The 20495-nt window shown below is 35.6% G+C and overlaps 1 protein-coding gene across 1 annotated transcript in view; it reads left to right on the plus strand.

Annotated features, from left to right (window-relative positions):
• The window catches only part of ENPEP (glutamyl aminopeptidase (aminopeptidase A)), an 81910-nt gene extending 64674 nt beyond the window's left edge, over nucleotides 1–17236 (plus strand). The window contains exons 14-20 of the mRNA XM_011945769.1: nucleotides 2862–3012; nucleotides 4070–4143; nucleotides 4252–4356; nucleotides 4440–4610; nucleotides 7994–8134; nucleotides 14582–14660; nucleotides 16340–17236. Of these exons, the coding sequence (XP_011801159.1) occupies nucleotides 2862–3012; nucleotides 4070–4143; nucleotides 4252–4356; nucleotides 4440–4610; nucleotides 7994–8134; nucleotides 14582–14660; nucleotides 16340–16492 (874 nt within the window). The 3' untranslated portion in view covers nucleotides 16493–17236. The remainder of the gene's footprint in view (nucleotides 1–2861; nucleotides 3013–4069; nucleotides 4144–4251; nucleotides 4357–4439; nucleotides 4611–7993; nucleotides 8135–14581; nucleotides 14661–16339) is intronic.
• Nucleotides 17237–20495: the final 3259 nt, after the last annotated feature.

The following is a 20495-nucleotide window of genomic DNA, read 5'->3' on the forward strand; positions in this document are numbered from 1 at the left end:
AAGGAAAGAAATTTACTCATCACCACTAGTTCATCCAAACCCTCTCAATTCCATGATTTGCTCAGTCAAGTAAAATCATCAAAGCTTTCTACTTCATTTAAAACTTCTCCCTGCTCCCACCTTAGGCCAGGTTCAGGCCGGTCACCTGCAATGAGAATGGGGTGATTGATTTCCTCTTCGTTTCTCTGCTTGGAACTTCTGCATCTCCCCAGTCACCGTGCTGTCTCTGGTTTCTCCAAAGTTAAGGCAAAGAGAACAGGGAGGGAGAGTAGGTGAGAGGGAGAAAAATCCTGATGTGCTGCCTACTTTTGGTCCTCTCTGAACTTTGTTGATGTTTAATGCTGATTCTTTTCCTTGTGTTGTGTTTTTATGGGATTTTTGTCACCCATATTTATTCCATTGAGAAGGATCTTTCTCCTGCAGTTTCCTTCAGGTGGGCAGGTGGAAACGTCTGAGCCATTTCCGATCCATAGGAAGTTGTCATGTATGCTTTGCCCTGACCAATATGTGGAAGACCAGGCCACCCCATGCAGTCCCACCTCTTCACTCTGAGGCCAGAGCAGCAGCCAAATAGCCTCTCATCTTTTAGGTTTCTCAGGGTTTCAGACACCAAACCACTGTGCCTCCAAGTTCCAGGAGACACAGGTAAACCTCTTCGAGTGGTTCCACTGAAACCTCTCTCCTGAGGCTTAATTAGACAGAAAAACATCTGGTCTCCTAGCCCTTGGAGGGGAGAGCATTTACAGTGTACTCAGTATACTGACAGCACTCTTTGAAAGGCTGCCACTAAAATGTTTCTCCTTAGTTTCTTCAACCTTATTTATAAGCTGGTGTTGGGCTATCAGCAAAGAGTCACACAGTCCTGTTCTTGACCATGTTAGTTCTGCTTTGGGGTCCTGCTTCTTTCTTTGGAGCATAGGCCAAGAGACTTAGTCTTGGGGACTTGCCAAAACAGACACAGAAATAATTCTTCCCCCGACCCCATCCCCTGCTTGTTACAATAGTTTTTTGTTTTGGTTTGGTTTTTGTTTTCTCTTTGCAATTACTTGATACTGTTGTCTTCAGCCCACTTGTTGCTACACCCTGGAGAGGGTGGGTAATAACATAAGGGAAAGCAGAGCCTGCTGTCTGGTAAGCCTGTGAGTGGGGCAGGAGTCACTAGGTAAGGGAAGAATGGCAAAGGGAACCGCTGAAAGGACCATCTAAGCTAATGATCTAAGCAGAATTTCAGCCAGGTTTCAAGGACCACTAGCTCCAAGGATATCCAAGGTAATAGCCACGTTAGCAAATAAGAACCAGCAGGTGAACATCAGTCAAGCCAAGATCATGGACTTAGATACAAACATTTTTTGTAAGTGTTTGCAGAGATAACCAGAGAACAACACAGAACTCTAAAAGCAACTTTTCCCGTCCTCTCATAGACTTCCTTTAAAGGAAGTGAGAAGATGGAGAATGGGAAGAGAATCCAAAGGTGATTTAGTTAATTGCAAAATGACTGTTTTAAGCCAGAAATCTGAATTTAATTGGCAAGTTCAGTTGAGTGACTAGACAGCTGGGAATTTTTTATGCCCTTCACACCACCTGAAAAACCTGCCGGAGGACCCAAGCACATGGGGTCAGTTTTACTCACCCAGGTACCTCTCTCAACCATTTTTATTGTCCCTCTAGAGAGTCATGTTTGACAAGACACTATACTTAACTACTTAACTCAGGCTTCTCTAAGAAGGGCTGTGCAGTCTTTCCAAATTACACTCAGGAAAACAAAAAACAAACCTTCTGCTATAAGAGTCCCCCAACCTTCCTAGGTGCCTTAGCCCAATATAGAAGAGCAAGAATGCTCTCATAGGACCTTTGTCCTCTTCTCCATTTTATTTGGCGGAAATTTTAAGCTGTAACTTCCAACCTCTCTACACTATAAGATATAGTAAACTTCTATAATTTAAGTTCCGCAGGCTGGGCTCTCATTATATAAACAGAATATTTTTGAACAAAGAAAAGTCTCAACCAAGTCTGGCCTTCAGAATTGCTCTTTGCCTGTGGACTTAAATAGAGTTTGAGACCCAAAGTTGAGTAAGAATGCTAGCAGTCTTGAGTTGAGTTCCCTAGAAGCAGGGTCAGAAATAGAGGTTCTTGTACCAGTGGTTTCTTAAGAGAGCAATTTCATGAGACAGGGAGTAAAAACAACAACAACAACAACAACAGAACAGGGAAGTGGAAAAGCTGAGCTGATTTCAAAAGGTTCAAAAATTCTTTTGAAAGGGAAAGAAAGTTGATTCTTTAACCTTTGAAATGTCAATAGTATCTTCAAAATTTTCTAGAAGAGAAAAATTTACTTTTTTAATGAGTATTACTGGGAATTGGGTAAGAAAGAAGATGTTATAAAGGAAAATAAAAGTTCAGTTTGAATGTTTTAAGCATTCAGGATTCATGAATACTGTTATTTATGTTTCTTCTTCATAAGCAAATGTAAATAATTTCAACCAAATGTATTTATAATGTGTATTTATATGTTATAATCTGCTTGGGAACCTAGAATTTAAAAGTTTCTATTTATGAATATTAACTGTACAGCTAAATGGCTCTTGTTTTATTTGAAATTTTGCTCTTGTGCTTTTTCAAATGTACATCTTAATGCCTTTCTTCCTCCTTACTATTGAATGTATGAAAGCACTACTATATAATTTTGGACAAAACTTTTTCATTGGGCTTCAACCAATAAATGCAATTCCTTGATTGTTGAATGGAAGAATCCTCATTAACATGGAATGCTTTGATCGCCAAAACTTTCAGTTAAATGGAAACTAAAGTCTGTGGTTTTTAATTAACTGTGGGGTTTTTGTTTTGTTTTTTGTCTTTCTCAGAGCTCAACTTCTAGATTATAAGGTGGCTTTGAACTTGACCATGTATCTCAAAAAGGAAGAGAATTTTTTACCATGGCAGAGAGTCATTTCAGCTGTAACCTACATCATTAGCATGTTCGAAGATGATAAAGAGCTATATCCTATGATTGAGGTGATGTTAATGCTATGGTATCTTACCAAAGTAAATGTTTCGCCGTTAGTAGAATAGGATGCTTTCTGAGAGAAAGAGCTCCTGGGGACATAAACCATGTTTGCTTGCCAGGTGGAATCAAAAGAAAGTGCAATGACTTGACTAATCAAAGCAAAGCTACGCTGTCTATTCTTTTTCAATTTGAAGTACATCAGAATTTGTGGTTCTGCATACATACCACTTAGGTGCATTTTAGTGTTAGAAGGAATACAACAATTAATATTTTACTTAAAATGTACAACATTTTAAACAATAAATACTAATTAGATCTTTTTAAAAATGGACTTTATCTATGTTATAATGAATTCTTCTTCTTAAATATAATATAATATCTTCTTATTCTTACTGCTGATATTTCCACATTGAGATTTTATTATAAGTAGTCATTCTAAATACTGTTTCTTTGCTTTATGATTTCTGTAGCACGTAAGTAGGACACTTGTATTTTTGAACAAATTCTGGATTCAAATCTCTAACTCTTCTATTTACAAAATGAAAGATCTTGAACAAATGATTTAACATTTGTGAGTCTGAATTTCCTTTGTATTAGGAATGCCAGCACTTGCCTGCCTACGGTAATGGTATAGTGAGGATCAAATAATATGAAAGTGTTTTGTAAAACCTAAAGCAATATACAAATATCAGTTATTTTTATTTTTTCATATATGCTTAAACAATCTTCTTAGTGCAGAAAGTGTGTTGAGTGTTTTCCTATTTATTACATATGTTAACTAAGAACTAGGGGTTAAAAGGCCTTGCCCAAACTTGTATAAAACATTACAGGAAGGTCCAGGATGTATAAACCATCCTGGTTTTCAGGATTGAGGCAAATATTTTCAGGATTGAGGCAAAATTGCAATGTGATAAAAACTAAATACATTGTTATTTTAAGGACAAGCGCAAAGTCCTCTGAATTAGTAGGAAAACCGATTATAACAGGGGCAGCTGAGTATAATAATTGGGATACTACTGATACGTAGTAAATTATTACTTATTGTACATAATGCTTTTATTTCAGGAATACTTCCAAGGTCAAGTGAAGCCTATTGCAGATTCTCTAGGATGGAATGATGCTGGAGACCATGTCACAAAGTTATTTCTCACTTTTTAACAACTAAAATTCATTTAACATTTGTTTTTTGTTTTAAGACTTGTTGAAAAGTGCTTAAGGCCCTGGATTTGTGTTTGTTTGTTTTTAAGGTTACTCCGTTCCTCCGTGTTAGGGTTTGCGTGCAAGGTGGGAGACAGAGAAGCCTTGAACAATGCTTCCTTTTTATTTGAGCAGTGGCTAAATGGGACCGTAAGGTGATTACTCACATTTTTATGTTTAGAAGACACAATTGAGAAAAGAGTAGTTGAAATCTCTGAATCACTGTTTCTTCTTCTAGTCTTCCTGTAAATCTCAGGCTCCTGGTGTATCGGTATGGGATGCAGAACTCTGGCAATGAGATTTCATGGAACTACACTCTTGAGCAATACCAGAAAACTTCATTAGCTCAAGAGAAAGAAAAACTGCTTTATGGATTAGCATCAGTGAAGAACGTTACTCTTTTGTCAAGGTAAGTTGGGCTTTTATTTCACATATATAAATGGTATTTAATAGTTTATGTGTCACAGTCTCTTTAAAGAGTCTGATTAAAGTATGATGTTTTGTTGCCAAAAAAATCCATAAAAATTATTTTCCTTGCAAGAAACAAAATATCCATATAAGACTGGCCTAAACAATAAAGAAATGTAATCTCATATGAAAACATTCTGGAGGTAGGTAGCTTCCAGTTGTACGCAGCGGCTCAACATTTTCACCCAGGACCCAGGCTCTTCTCTTTCTGATTTTCCATGATCGACATGTTGGATGTCTCATGACTTACAGAGCTTGAAACATTTTGTTTTTACACAAACGTGTGTAATGGAGGTAGGACAGGAGCAAAAGAGTTTCCTCACAGGCTCTGTCTTTTATGCCAACAGGGCAATTGTCTCCAATTCCCCTCCTAATCCAAAACTGGGTCACCCTTCATCATTGTGGCCCATACTCTGGGACTATTACTTGATCCTTTGCTCACTAGGGTGAACTTGAATTCCTTTGGCTGATTTGAGCCCATTAGAATCTTCTGGGACTGGGGTAGAAGTCTGCTTTACCTAAGATCAAGGGTATCTAATGGTATCAGAGCAAAACTGGTCTTTGTGATTAGAGAAAGAGGAGTGTCTGCTGCAAATGTATTTACACTTTACTCAGAAGGTGCAAAGACCACTTGAAGCTCATCTATGACTCATTTCCCACTCTGCATTTATACTCGAAATCAACAGGCTTCTTCCTTAATTCATTTTTTGCTTAGTTATAGTGTCTGAGTTATTTACTTCATTTATTTAACCAACACTTATGGTGTCCTTTCTATGTATAGATATGTAGATTGTGGAAATAAAAATGAATAAAACATGAATAAAAATGACATCTATCCTTGAGATACTTACAGCTTCATGGGAGAGGCAGAATGTAAACGGTAAATTACAATGCAATACCAATTTAAAAGGACCACCAGAAGCAGTTTGCTTTTACCAGGTAGAGCCAATAATATACCTTCAGCCTCTTACCTCAGGGCTATATATTAATTCTCCTGCTCTCTGCCATGACAGTTCATCAAGAACCTGATCATCTTGGCTGGGCACAGTGGCTCGTGCCTATAATCCCAGCACTTTGGGAGGCTGAGGTAGGAGGTTTTCTTGAGCCCAGGAGTTCAAGACCAACTTGGGCAACATAGTGAGACCTCGTATCTATTAAAAAAAAAAAAAAAAAAGAATTTGATCATTTTCACATTTCACAAAACATCACTAATTCATTACTTTGATGGCATTGTGCTGATTGTTATCTGGTGAGAAAATTAGCAAGTAGTTTAGATGCCTTACTAAGAACCTTGTGAACTGGGGGATGAAAGATAAATTGCACAAAAATTCAGGATCCCATCACTTTAGTGCAGTTTCTGGAAGTTCCATAGGTTAGAGCATATCATAATATTCCCTCCAAAGTAAAAGAAATTTGTTGCATCTTGACTGACATGCCACAGAAAAAGATTATTTTAGTGGGTTTAGAATTTTTTTTTTTTAATTTTGGAAGCAGCATATCTCACATTTGAGTACGTTACCTTAACCATTTACAAAGTCTTCCAGTTTCAAATAATGACTAGAGTAAAAGAAGATTCTGTAGCAAGTCCAGGCTGCAGTACGAGCTTCCTTGGAATTCCTTTCTTATTTGAAACATGTGATCGATATGTTGTATTTTCATATAAGTAGATTTATCCACACAACTGCAAGTGCAAAGAAAATGTAGGACCTTGATTTTCTACACACTGCTGGGTGATGAACCCGTGAGAGGGAGAACAACTGATGTTGACTATTTTTGTCTGTCAGTCTAGTTTTTAAATGAGTCATTAAACTAGAATTCTCATTTAAATAGTCTCTTGGAGTAAATGTTCAGTCTTCTAGAGTTCCTTCCCTACCTCATGCTCCTTCTGCATAGGGAGACATGCCACCTTTGTGGTGATGGAGAAAGAGACCTCTGATTTTGCTGCTTTGGCCTTAAGGTGTTTACCTATTTTGGTCTGGGCCAGAGTCCACTGAGTTTTCATTGATCACATTTTACCTTCTGGTGCACTCTCTGTCATCCAGAGATGAAAGCAGTGGTCCCAGTCACTTGCTTCTGTTCATGAAGTACCTGTGCTGTATGTATGGTGTTTTTGTTTTCCCATCATGTCTTCCAGTATCCCTACCTCTTATTGCTAGGCTGAAGAAACTGATAGGACCCCATAAACAGGACCCACAAGTCAAAGGAACCAGGATCGTTAGCTTAAAGTCGTTCATATATTCACCTCACCTTGCCTATGCTATGATGTACTATCACTCTCCCATGCCATTTTGGCATAGCGCAAATGTACATGCTGAACTACAGACCTGTTCTTAAGGGGTTGTGTTTTCCAGTTTCCCATGTGGCATGGACTTTGTTTAAGCTTGAGTTTTCTCCAGTCTCATTTAGGGTAAATTTCTATGTCAAGTATGCTAAGGGTCTTGATATATTAATAAAAACACACGTAATTTAGAAATATCTTTTCTCTTTGACAAAGGCTGACTCTCAAAGGCTCACAACTCAAGTTGAACAGTGATCCCTTTGTTGTAGTTATTATCTTATATCCTCCTAAAGATATAAAGGAATTAAGCCAATGGGTAGGATGCCATGTGGCAGCAAGACTTCAGTAACATGAAAATACATCTATTTTTGAGGTTCCCTTGTCACAGTGAATAAAATTGTGCTGACCTTATTTGGAAACACTTTTTCAGTAAAGTATACACTTGTAAGGTCTTGGGCTAGAAATGCTACTCTAGGTATAGCCATGGCATACAATTAAACCTATCTATTTAGTCATTTAATTTATCTTGTACTTATTTGTGTTCTTAATTATTGCCAACTAATATAACCATATAGGTTACATTATAGGATTATTTCTTACAATCTAGGGAAGAGCAAACAACTGCCTCCCTATAGAATATAAGAGCATAGATAGATTCTCTTAATTTACTGGCTTCTTTTAAAAATCCAGTTGGATAATAGGGAAGTGTGTGAAGTAGTCTATTCAATAAATGCTGCTTTAAAATATTAATGGTTAAAATTCTGTGTTTTAAAATGGTTTTTGATGCTTCTAAAATAATTTAATTTTAAATGTTTTTATAATTTACAGTCCACTAGTCTTTAAAATCATAGGTTGTTCTTTAAAAACAGTTAAGCATATCAGAAAATTTCAAGTTGTCTTTCATCATTTGTCATATTTAATTAACTTTGTCAGTTGATACCTCAAGAATTGAATTGCTGGCATGAAAACTATTTTGTATTGGAATTTAGCTAAGGGTGAACATTATAAGTTCATTTTGAATTGTTTTTCTGTTTGGCTTCTCTTAGGTATTTGGATTTGCTCAAGGACACAAACCTTATTAAAACTCAGGATGTGTTTACAGTCATTCGATATATCTCATATAACAGCTATGGGAAGAACATGGCCTGGAATTGGATACAACTCAACTGGGACTATCTAGTCAACAGGTGGGATGATCTGATAATGGTCTGCTGTTCTCTTTGTTTCATACTGTCTACTGGTTCCTCCATTTTTCTTTGGGCCACCATCTCTGACATCTATACAATATCTAAAATGGCATATTATTAGAGGTAAAGGATCATGGTATTGTCCTTCCAGGGAATCAATGTACTAGTTAATTTTAAGAACAGTTTTTTTCTGGAAATTATTGTTTCAACTGACCTATAGGATTCTGAGATCTGGAAGACTAAATTGCATTATTTTTAGTTTGGTTAAAACAAGTTAATACAATTCTACCTGTTGTGTTAATACCTAGCATAATGCCAGGCACCTATTTAGTTCTTAATTAATATTTGATGAAAGCTAGGTAAAAATTGTTGGACCTGGGTTCAAATTAGAGTTCTATATCGTACTGAGCTTATATGGGTGACAACTATTACCTATCCTGACCAGATAATGAAATTTCAAGTATTTTGAATGGTTCTTAAAAGGGAATTATACTTCCTAGGCAATAGAAGTTTTTAAATGGGAAACAGCAAGGACAAAAGCAAAATCAGTTAAAGAGATGCCTTTCCAAACTTCATATTTCTTCAGCCCTGTGCAGAAGAAATATTGCTGCTCTTGGTTCTGATACTCTAAATATCATGCACAATTTCCATCCAAAAGGCAGTTCTTTGACAGAGTATAAAATAGAATAATACGTATAAATAATTCTATAAAATAGAATAAACGTATGTCCCAAATAAATGTATAAACATTGATGAGAAAACCTTTACCATTTGTAATCCCTACATTAGGAAACAGTCTGTGTTATCTCCTCTTAATCTCTCCTGTCAATCCAGCAGCACTGCCTCATTGATAATGCCTTATGAGAAATACCAACTACAATGATAACTTTTAATTATTTTCTCTTTTCTACCCCACAACTCACCAGAATGCTATTATCTCCATTTACATTTCTTTTCCTTCTGAGATTCAGATTCTATCTCTAGCTCCCAACCAAAATACACTGCATTGCTTCTGACTGTTTGTGATAAATTTTTGCCTTTTCTATTCTTGTAACTATTGAGTGTCACTGTTCATCCATCTCTATGAAGACTGGTTGGTGTGCATGCGAGTGTGTGTGTGTGTGCGTGCACACATGTGCATTGTTCATCTTTTATGATTGTTTAAATGAAATGCTTACTTTAGAATGAATGAATCTAGCTATTAAGAATATGTTATTACCTAGATGTAACAGTTTATATCATGCAAGGTAATACTCTCCATTTTGAAAAATACACGGCTAGTGATAAATACTGCGTATTTTGTTTTAATTGAAAAGACCATAAAACTATCTCTTTTTTTGTGGTGTATGGTGCAAGAAACATATGTAGATGAAGCACAAAATTTACTTTTGAGTTATTATGAAAAGATAAGTAAATAATGTTTTATTTTGCGTAATAAAATGGCCATTAACTTATCATTTATTGAATAAATATTTCTCAAGGACTATTTGAGTAGCTTTGCTGTGATTTATTTCAAATAATGCATTTTTCATTTTTAAAAATTAGTCGTTACACTTCAGGAAAATTAAGAAGTAGAAAAAAATATGTTTTACCTTGTCATAAAGTTCGTATATGTATGGCCTTAAAATAAATGTATTAGGCCTGATAAATTGATTGATTTCAAGATTAAAAAAAAGAAGATAAACTATTTCCAGAAGTACTCCACAACTCTTGACCAAGGCTTTTAGCATTTCTTCATAATCTAATGATCTCATTCTCATGAGATATTATTTCAAGTGGCCCAAACATAAAATTTCATAATAACCTCATGTCTTATACACACAAACACCCAATATTAATTGTACTTGGCTTGAATAAGCAGAATTTCCCTATGAAAATTGGATAATAAAAATTAAACAAAAATGAGCCAAACTGTATCCAAATATTTCCAAACACTTGAACGTTTGCCAAATTTCAGGATGAATAGTTTTACTCTCTCCATTTCTGAACAATTTATTGTTATCCTGAAATAAATAAGCTTCTATTTAAATAAAGCTTTTGTCATGTGATTTTTATGACAACTGATGGCCATACTACTAATGTCTTTGCCAATTTGAGACTTAACCACAAAGTCCCAAAGATACTTCAGAAATTATTCTTTGCTGTTATTTCTTCCAATAAACTCTTAGATGAAACCATGAAGCTGAGTTGACTCAATAATAATGTGGTGTGATTTTAGCTTATGACAGTAGATGAAAAATTAAGTCATTAGGACATGATTGAAACCCTTCAAATACTACCTCATAAACCAAACAATTTAATAAGCACTTCAAAGTTTTGTGTGTATTAAAATTATTTCTTTTGGATAATGTAATAATACTTGTATAAATATTGAATCCCAGAAGACAATGTATGTACAATTTTTTTCAAATTGTTTAAAATATAATTAAATCCTTATTTTAGTTTTCAAAAATAACCAATATGAAAAGCATGCAGTATATTTTCCCTTATTTTCTATGCTTTATATGATATTAGTTTCCTGGGATGTACATATTTTGTTCTGGCCTTTCTGGTATTTAAACAAGTAGTTGCAATTTTCACTCAGTATGTTGATTGCTACTTTGTAAATATGTCCTTTAGACAAAACAAAAAAAATTACAGAAATTAGAGAAGGTCACTGAAAAAATTGTTTTATTAGCTGCAATTAGCAGGCTTTCTTTGAATCTATAGAATCTCATCAAAGCAACTCAAGTGTGATTTGCTTTTTTAAATTCCTATTTTCTTATTGTAAAACTGATATGTGTTTTTGCACAATGCATATGAACAAAAATGAGTATAAAAATTACCTGTAATGCAACCACCAAGAAATAACTCCTATTGTCGTATTACTGTTTCTCCTTGAGTTTTTCTATGTCTGTTTACTTAATTTATAGAAATGAAAATATATTATAAATATGGTTTATAACTTGCTTTTTTTCTCATCATCCTATATTGTGGGTGTCTTTTCATGTCTTTAAGTGTGCATCTTCAATGTTATTTTGAATGGCTTAATAATGTTTCAATGTGTACATATATCTTAGTTTATTTAGCCAATCCCTATATGTTAGACAATAGAACTGTTCCCTACAACTATACATAGTGTATTGATGAACAGTCTTTTACACTGAATCCTTCGTTGTTTTTATAATGTCCTTGACAATTTCTTTAGAATACAAGTAATAGTAGAAGTAATACTACTGGGTGAAAAGATGTGTTTATTTTTAGGGTTTCTGATAAATGTTGCAGAATTACCATTCTAAAAAATTTTGCTAGTAACTGCCTATTTTCCCAACCCTTTTCAATGCTTGGTGTTGTTATTTTTATGTATCTTTGCTAATTGAATATATGAAAACTGATATCTCATTTTAAATTACATTTCTATCATCCAGTAAATATTGTGGAGCGCCTACTCTGTGCTAGGCATTATGACTGGCACTGGGGATGCAATAGTAAGGAGAAACAGACCTGGTTCTCTGTCCTCATGAAGCTTTGAGTAGAGACAAATTTTAAGTAAAGAGTCACACAAATACTTGTATACTTTATTAGACATAAATTATTAAAGTATAAAAAAGTTCGGGTCTTAGGCAAAAATGTTATTCAAAATGGTAGACCATCTGAACTACATAAAGAAATAAATGAAAGCAAAGGAAAAACTGATGGTTTAAGAGATAGTAGGGGTGGGGATAGTCAAAGGACCAGAAATCCAGGTAAAGTGAAAGAACAGTCACAGTGGAAACTGAAAGATATAACATGCCATAGAGGATGAATAAATTAACAATTTTAGAGGCGGATAACTTATGGATGATCACAAAGTATCATAGGAGTTTAGTGGCTGAAGTCAAGTGAAGAAAATATCATTGGAAATAAGGTTAAAGAACTAAGAGAAGAGATGGTATATCATTCATCTGTGTGGACCTGGAAATTACCTAGGATGATGGCATGGCTTGGAGGAGTGAGGCACCAAAACGTATCATTAAATGTGAGGGAATAACATAAGGGAACAGAGGTTTTTAAAGAGGGCGGAGGAGTGCTGGTCTGGAAGCAGCAATGGGGAGCATGAGCACACTGACTCCATTTCCTGACCTGATGCTACAAAGGTTGTGGGAATATAAACATTCTCTAAGTGAGAATGAGAAGTAGTGTTCCCTGTAAAGGGACAGTTCCAGAGGGCTAGGTGAAAGGGTTTGAGAGCCTGGGGAGATTTAGGAAATGTGTCAGAGGCAAGAAAGTACACGCATTTAGGGGCAGCGTTACTAATGCCTCAGAATCACATTTTAGCTAATGACTGATGACATTAGGGATGAAAAACATTGGCTTTAAATTCAGTGGTGTCTGTGATAAGAGTGGGCACGGCCTGGTACGCTGAAATCATGCTTGACTACTAGAACATTTTATTCTTTTCCCATTGGTACATTTTCATTCCTTTGCTAAATTCATGCTGACATATTTCTCCCTGTTACCAATTTGGAAGGGTTCTTTACATGGCAAAAATATTTGCTCTTTATCATATATGTTACCACGATTTGTTCTCAATTAGTATTTGGCTTTTAATTTTGTATATGGTAGGATTGTGTGTGTGTGTGTGTGTGTGTGTGTGTTTGTATAAAACTCTTTTGTTGCCCAGACTAGTCTTGAACTCTTCGGCTCAGTGGATCCTCCCATCTCAGCTTCCCAAGTCACAGGGATTACAAGCGCAAACCATTACCTCCCAGCTCAGTAAAAAAGTTTTTAATTTGCGTAAAACAAACTATCAGCTTTTATCTTCATGATTTCTGCTTTTGCATATATATGTGTGTATATATATATGAAGGGAAACATTTAATATTTATATAAAATTATATATATGTACTATATATATAACTATATAAATTTTTTTTTGAGACAAGTTCTCACTCTGTCACCCAGGCTGGAGTGCAGTGGCACAATCTTGCTTCACTGCAGCCTCGACCTCCCCAGTTCAAGCGATCCTTCCCGCCTCAGCCCGGCAAGTAGCTGTTACTACTTGTGGGACACACACCACCACGCGCCCAGCTACTTTTTGTATTTTTGTTAGAGATGGGATTCGCCGTGTTGCCCAGGGTGGGCTCAAACTCCTGACCTCAAGCGATCTGTCCACCTTGACCTAGCAAAGTGCTGGGATTACAGGCGTGAGCCACCGCACCCGGCCTGTAATAATTTTTAAATGTAAAATTTATCCTATTGCTGTGTACATATTTTCTTGTGTCCCTCCTCAACATTCCAGGGGTTTAAGGTTTATACATAATTTTGTGGGTTTCTTGCACTGTGACTAGTTGTGATGAGATTTTTTTACCTCTATCACAACTATTTGTGGTCTATAAGGAAACTTCTGATTCTTGCTCTTTATGAAAGAAAATGCAAAAAGAACAGGGATAGAATATCATCTTTTTTAATATATACTTTAAGTTCTAGGGTACATGTGCACAATGTGCAGGTTTGTTACATATGTATACATGTGCCATGTTGGTGTGCTGCACCCATTAACTCATCATTTACATCAGGTATATCTCATAATGCTATCCCCCCTCCCTCCACCCTACAGCAGGCCCCGGTGTGTGATGTTCCCCTTCCTGTGTCCAAGTGTTCTCATTATATCATCTTTAAAATTCTATCTTGGAACCTAGCTTTAGGTTTCTTTGCTTAGGCAGACTGATATAGATCATAACCCCCACATGCCAGCAACTAATAAAGCTTTTTGAAAGCAGAATAAATAGCCTATATTTAAATTTCAGTACCAGCAGGAAGATGCACAGAGTATTAGGATAACGATGCCGGAGGTGTTCTGCCATAACGGAAACATAGAAAGGCAGCCGCTGAAAGGGCGTGTGTGGGTAATTAGTTCTCACTACGGTGAGACTCCTGAAGTGAGTGGTCCAAGTTGTGAGTGTGGTTCTGCTTTGTGAGGCCAGGCCAGTATCCTGTCTGCATGGCTGAAGCCATATCACTGGTATGTCCATGTTCTAGCTTGGAGGAATGGGAGAAAAAACCCAAGAAGTCTAGGCAAGCAATTTCCCTTTATTTAAGCAAAGAGGCTGCAGTTGAACATTGTGCTAATGTTCTGTTGGTAAGAATTGATTATCTGTGGACACCTACCTATGAGAGAGCCTGAGAAACAGTCTCTAGCAGGGTGCTCATGTGTGCAGAAAAAAAAGAAAAGATTTGGGGATGACAACAAGCAGTCTTCCATATCTGAGAGGGTTGTGTCAATTTGTCTACAAAAAGAAGTGCAGAATTTACTAAGAATTTATCTTGAATTGAATGATTTGAAGTAAAATGGGTTTTCTTACTGTGTTTTGCTTACTTTGAAAGTTACTTTTACAAACTATGAAATAAGAAGAAACATCTGCATTTAGAGAAAATATGTAACATTCTGAGCACTTACACTTCCTTTTACTCTAAATTTCTCTCCAGATTTACACTCAATGACAGAAACCTTGGCCGAATTGTCACAATAGCAGAGCCATTCAACACTGAACTGCAACTGTGGCAGGTATAAAGATAAATTCCTCTGCATTTGTCCAAGAAAGAACAGAATGAAATGCTTTAAAAACATTGTACTTTAAGTTCTGGGATACATGTGCAGAATGTGCAGGTTTGTTACATAGATATACATGTGCCATGGTGGTGTGCTGCACCCTATCAACCCGCCATCTAGGTTTTAAGCCCCCATGTGTTAGGTATTCGTTCTAATGCTCTCCGTCCCCTTTCTCCCCACACCCTGACAGGCCCTGGTGTGTGTTGTTCCCCTCCCTGTGTCCATGTGTTCTCATTGTTCAACTCCCACTTGTGAGTGAGAACATGCAGTGTTTGGTTTTCTGTTCCTGTGTTAGTTTGCTGAGAATGATGGTTTCCAGCTTCAACCATGTCCCTGCAAAGGATATGAACTCATTCTTTTTTATGACTGCATAGTATTCCATGGTGTATATGTGCCACATTTTCTTCATCCAGTCTATCATTGATGGGCATTTGGGTTGGTTCCAAGTCTTTGATATTGTAAATAGTGCTACAATAAACATACATGTGCATGTGTCTTTACAGTAGAATGATTTATAATCCTTTGGGTATATAACCAGTAACGGGATAGAATGAAACTATTTTTCCAAATAGAAATGATATTTTCTCAATTCAAATCACAGAAGACAATGAGAAAGAGAATTCTTTTTGGTTTTGTATTTTTTAATTGTATACATTTAAAGTGTAAAACATGTTTTTATTTATCTGGATAAGTATACATAGTGAATTGAGAAATAATTCTTGTATCTAATAAAATGTACGCCTATTTTTTTTTCTAAACATAAAACAATTCAAAGAACCTCTGAGACAGTTTAAAAGCTGAGAAAGTTGAGGCCGGGAGTGCTGAGAAGGCCACACCAGACAGTTTAGCTCACGAAAGCATGGGCAGAAAGTCTCGCCTCTCCTGTAAACGTAACTCTGGAATAAGTTGGTCAGGATTTGATTCCATTCAGAATTCATAGTTTTGCAATTTCAAAACTAATCTCAAATCTTTCAGGTTTCAAATATCTCAAATCCAAAGGAGGAAAAATGTCTGTTAATGTTGAACAAGTAGAGATTGTATGAAGTTTCAATATCTGTGTGTTAGATATTAGAATGCTAAGAGTTTTCTGTATGTTAAAAACCAAATTATTCTTATTTTTATAGCAAATAATCCTAGTATAGTTGAGTTTGGGGTAGGGCTTTGGAGGTCAGAGGGAGGACGGCACTAATTTTAACAAAGATTTGTTTTATGAGTCCTTAATAAGTGAACTGAAAGTACATTAAAATACTCCAGAATCCTGGAGTGAAAGGCTAAGCAAAACCATTGCTCCATAGGTCAGACTTTCCAGGGAACACTTTGGGGAATTCAGAGAAAATAGAGAAAGCAGCAGAAACGTAAATGGGCATGCTAGCGATTGACATACTGCCATCCTTCCCCAAAATATCAGAGCCTATTTTGGCTTGACATGCTGCAGGGATCCAAAAACCATGGGTAACAATTGCTAATCTGAGAGATGGGTTCAGTCTGAATGATGCGCCAAAGGTGTAGCTCAATGTTGTACAGTGATACTGAATTTCTAGGTAAGAAGGAAGCAAATCCAGTTTGTGAATGAAATTCTTGAAGACTTATTTGGCTATAAATGACAATCCTAATTACTCCTCTCTCTTTTCTAGATGGAGAGCTTTTTTGCAAAATATCCACAAGCTGGAGCAGGAGAAAAACCTAGGGAACAAGTGCTGGAAACAGTGAAAAACAATATCGAGTGGCTAAAACAACATAGAAACACCATCAGAGAATGGTTTTTAAATTTACTTGAGAGTGGTTAATGTGTTCAAATGTTAGAGTTTAATTTTGTGAATCTATTATTTCTCCTCTTAAGCATTTGGTGGCCTAATTTACAAGCACGATGGAGAGAGCCTTAAAAACAGATAATGTTTTTACTAAGCACTGTGTTTATATGTCTTGCAAAGCCTTTAAATTGTTCCTCTTTGTTTATGAAGAAAGATACTAATAGAGTATTTAATATACTCAGGGATTTCTTCTAAGTGTACTTCATAGGAGATTCTTTACAAACTGAAGATAATGTAATAGTTATTTTAATATCTTTAAATATCATTCTTTGTATCTTAAATCTGTGAAGTAGAACAATTTGGTCTTAGCTTTACATTTTTAGTACCAAAGAAACACCACTTAATCTTCTCTCTTGATTGATTTTTAAAGTTTAAATACCAGTACTTGAGGGACCAATATTACCATCTTAATCTTTATTTTATTATTCAGAATTACACAGACCTAATATCATTTTATTCACATATGTCTTACTACTTTAAATCCTACCAAAGTAACCTGGGCTTAAGTTTTACTTGAGGATCGCATGAATTACCCAAAAGAATGGCTGACTGTTGCCTTTGCTCTTATAAAATCAACAAGAGAACTCTCCTCTCCTTTTAAAAATAAATCTAAATGATTATCTTGAAAAAGTATTGTTTTCCAGTGTCACTTTACTCTTGAATAAAAATGACTGCATTGTTCCCCATATAATTTAACACATTGCAAATATGATTCAAGAATCTGGCCTTTTTCATGCTTGGTACTCTCTTATCTTGCTCCATTCTTTACAAAGCTCCTTCAAATATGCTATGAAATTAGAGGGAACATAGTGCTTAATTCTGCTCCATGGATTTTAGAGGAAAAAAGCTAAATAATTGGAAACTGTTCAGGAAAGAGAGAAGGCAGATTATTTCTTAAAACTAAATGGAATTAGAATTTAGCTTTGACTTCACCTAGCAATCTAAGTGTGAAAATGGGGAGACCCGTGGGCATCCCCAGCATGACTCTGCATGTCTGAGCATATATCTCCTTATAGATCAATCTTATGTATAAACCCTTAGATCCTAATCCATACAGAATAGCACTGATCAAATTTATATGCATGACTTGATTAAAGACATCAATTTCATAGAAGCTGGTGGCAAGAATATGTTTAATATGGCACTTGATACCTCCTAGATCCATAATGTAAGTCCAATAGGCAGAAAAGATGGTAAGTTACTATGTTTCAATCTGCTATATCTATAAAATCTAAATTTATTTGGAACTTTCAAAAGTGTAAGGTAATTTGGAATCGGCTTGATGAGAATTGAAGCATATGGAAACAAAACCTTAGCTTTAACTTTACTTATACAATAATGTGCCCTAATCATGTACTCTGAAACTTTATAAACTTTCCTGTTGCTGTTTCTTAATTATCACTTCTCAATCCATACAGCCAAACTAGTAAATTCGTAGACTGGGTTGTGGGTGGCAGATATAGAAGAAGAAATTTCTAGACCAAAAAAATATTAAATATGATTTTAAATTATTTCAGAAGCAAAAACATATTAACATCATAACTTACCAGAAAAACCCCACTATCCTCATAAGACTTAACTTAACATTCTGACCACAATCAGAACCAGCACTTGAAGTCTATGTATTATTTCAAGTGGACATATTATGAAGTGAGATGGTTTATCCTTCTGTTCTATGAAATTAATAAATTTTAAAAGAAAAATGTTAGTTTAAGGGTGTGGTAAATAAAACAGATTTCAACTTGCCTACAAGACATTCTATTTCATGCCTTTTCCTTTTATTGTTCTATTTCATTCTATTTTAAGCATTAAAACTGAGAACAAATTGTTTACTTCTTTTCACTCCACACGAGAAAGAGCTATATATACTTTGTTAGAGTAAGTCTTCTAGATCATCAGGTCCTTCTCAAACAATACCAGTTTTTTAAAAGACTGATGCCTAATAGATAAATCTGTGCCAAGCACAGTTTATTACTTCGCTTGCTTGGTTTTGCACAGTATTCACAGGGGACAAAAAATTTAATGTGATGTTTCCAAAATTAAGCCACCGTAAATTTAAATAATTAATTTTAATTGAAAAAAAGTAACCATCTAATTTCAAGAATTAACTGGAAAATATGGGAAGGTCATGTAGCAAAAAGCAAGGCCAGTATTACTGCCGCCCCTCTAGGCAGCCCACTCCTGTATTCCAGATCATTGCTATGTACCCACATAATTATAAATTAGGATTTTAAATAATAAAACATAGATGTAAAACTGACAGGCAAGGAAGGTTTGGGAAGCAGGGGTGAGATGTATACCTGGGTTGAAGGCAATGATACTCCCATGGTTTACCCTCCAGGTTGGTGAAGTGTTAGTCCAAAAACAGAAAAAAAACAGAGTAGGGGCAAAAATCTAGAACAATAATTCTCAAAAGGGATTGGGGGATGAGAAGGGAGCAGAAAAGAAGGGATTCAAATGACCAGTGGAGCTTTCTAAAACATGGTTAGGTAATCATCATCATCAAACTTTTTTTTTTTTTTTTTGCCAAACATTGTTATAAACACTAGCGCTCCATATACATTAATTTTTACAAAACCCCCTTTAAGTAGATATTGTTATTGTTCTTATTTTAGAGTGGAGAAACTGAGATGGAGAAGTTATAGAACTTGCACAAGGCTGTAAAAGTTGTATTTGGCACCAGCCAGTATTGGAACTCAGGCAGTTTATCACTCTAATCTACATTTTAATCTGTATTAGAGTAAAAATATGCTTTTGAAATCAGAGTGACCTGGGCTGGAATATCAACTACTTGGTAGTTGAGTGCTTTTAACCTCTCCATTGCTGTTTCATCTATAAAGTAAGGATCAAAATAGTAGCCGCCTTAATGGTAGTTGTGAGGATTAAATACAAAAATGCATGTAAAGGATATATGTATAGGAAGTAACAATCACTCAATAAGCGTTAACTCTTATTATTGTTACTATTATATCTCCTCGTCCCTAGTTAAGACACTAGTTTGAAGAATAAAATAAACTTTGGTTCAGGAATAACCAAACCTAAGCAACTGAATGCATTAAAGGTAGGCAATGTGTTAGCCTGTGTTATTGTTCATGAATAGTAATTGCCCTGGTCTGGAAGAAGATTCTATATCCTACCCCATTGTAGTATAGTGTGGTATGTGACTTGCTTTGGCCAGTGAAACAGTGAAAATGATGTATGTCAATTTCAGGCAGAAACGCCCAGAGCTAGCACTTGGATAGCCATGTTCTCCGTGTTTCTTCTGCTCCTAGATGAAGCAGTATTCCAGATAGAGGCCGCACTATGAGCCCAAATTCCAGGATGAAAACAACACGGAATAGAACTTAACCAGCACAGAGTACACATGTGCTGTGAATGAGCAATACCCTTTTGTTATTGTAAATCACTGAGATTTTGAGGTTGTCTGTTACTTCAGCATAATCTAGCCTAATATAAACACCAAACTAATATACTTCTCTACCATAGTCATTTATTTCCTGTTCTTTCTCCTCCTCCTTCCTCTATTTCAGGGTTTAGTGACTGTTTGCCTGCCTGTTTTTATAAGGCCTGAAAGCTAAACATAGTGTTACATTTTTAGAAGGTTGAAAAAATCGAAAGGAAAATAATAGTTCATGATGTAAAAATTATATAAAATTTAAATAAATGTCAGTATACTTAAATAAAGTTTTATTGGAACACAGCACATACATTCATTTATGTATTGATTATGGCTGCTTCTCCTGCTACAACAACAGTGCTGGGTAATTGCAATAGATTTTATGGCCCACAAAGTCTAAAATATTCACCATCTGGCCCATTACAGAAAGTTTGTTGACCCCTGCTGGATATCATCTTTACTCCTTCCCTCCTTTTGCATTCAATTCATTTCTTTTCTTTCTTTCTTTCTTTCTTTCTTTCTTTCTTTCTTTCTTTCTTTCTTTCTTTCTTTCTTTCTTTCTTTCTTTCTTTCTTTCTTTCT

Source organism: Colobus angolensis, unplaced genomic scaffold (assembly GCF_000951035.1).
Source record: "Colobus angolensis palliatus isolate OR3802 unplaced genomic scaffold, Cang.pa_1.0 Scaffold244, whole genome shotgun sequence".
NCBI classification, from domain to species: Eukaryota; Metazoa; Chordata; class Mammalia; order Primates; family Cercopithecidae; genus Colobus; species Colobus angolensis.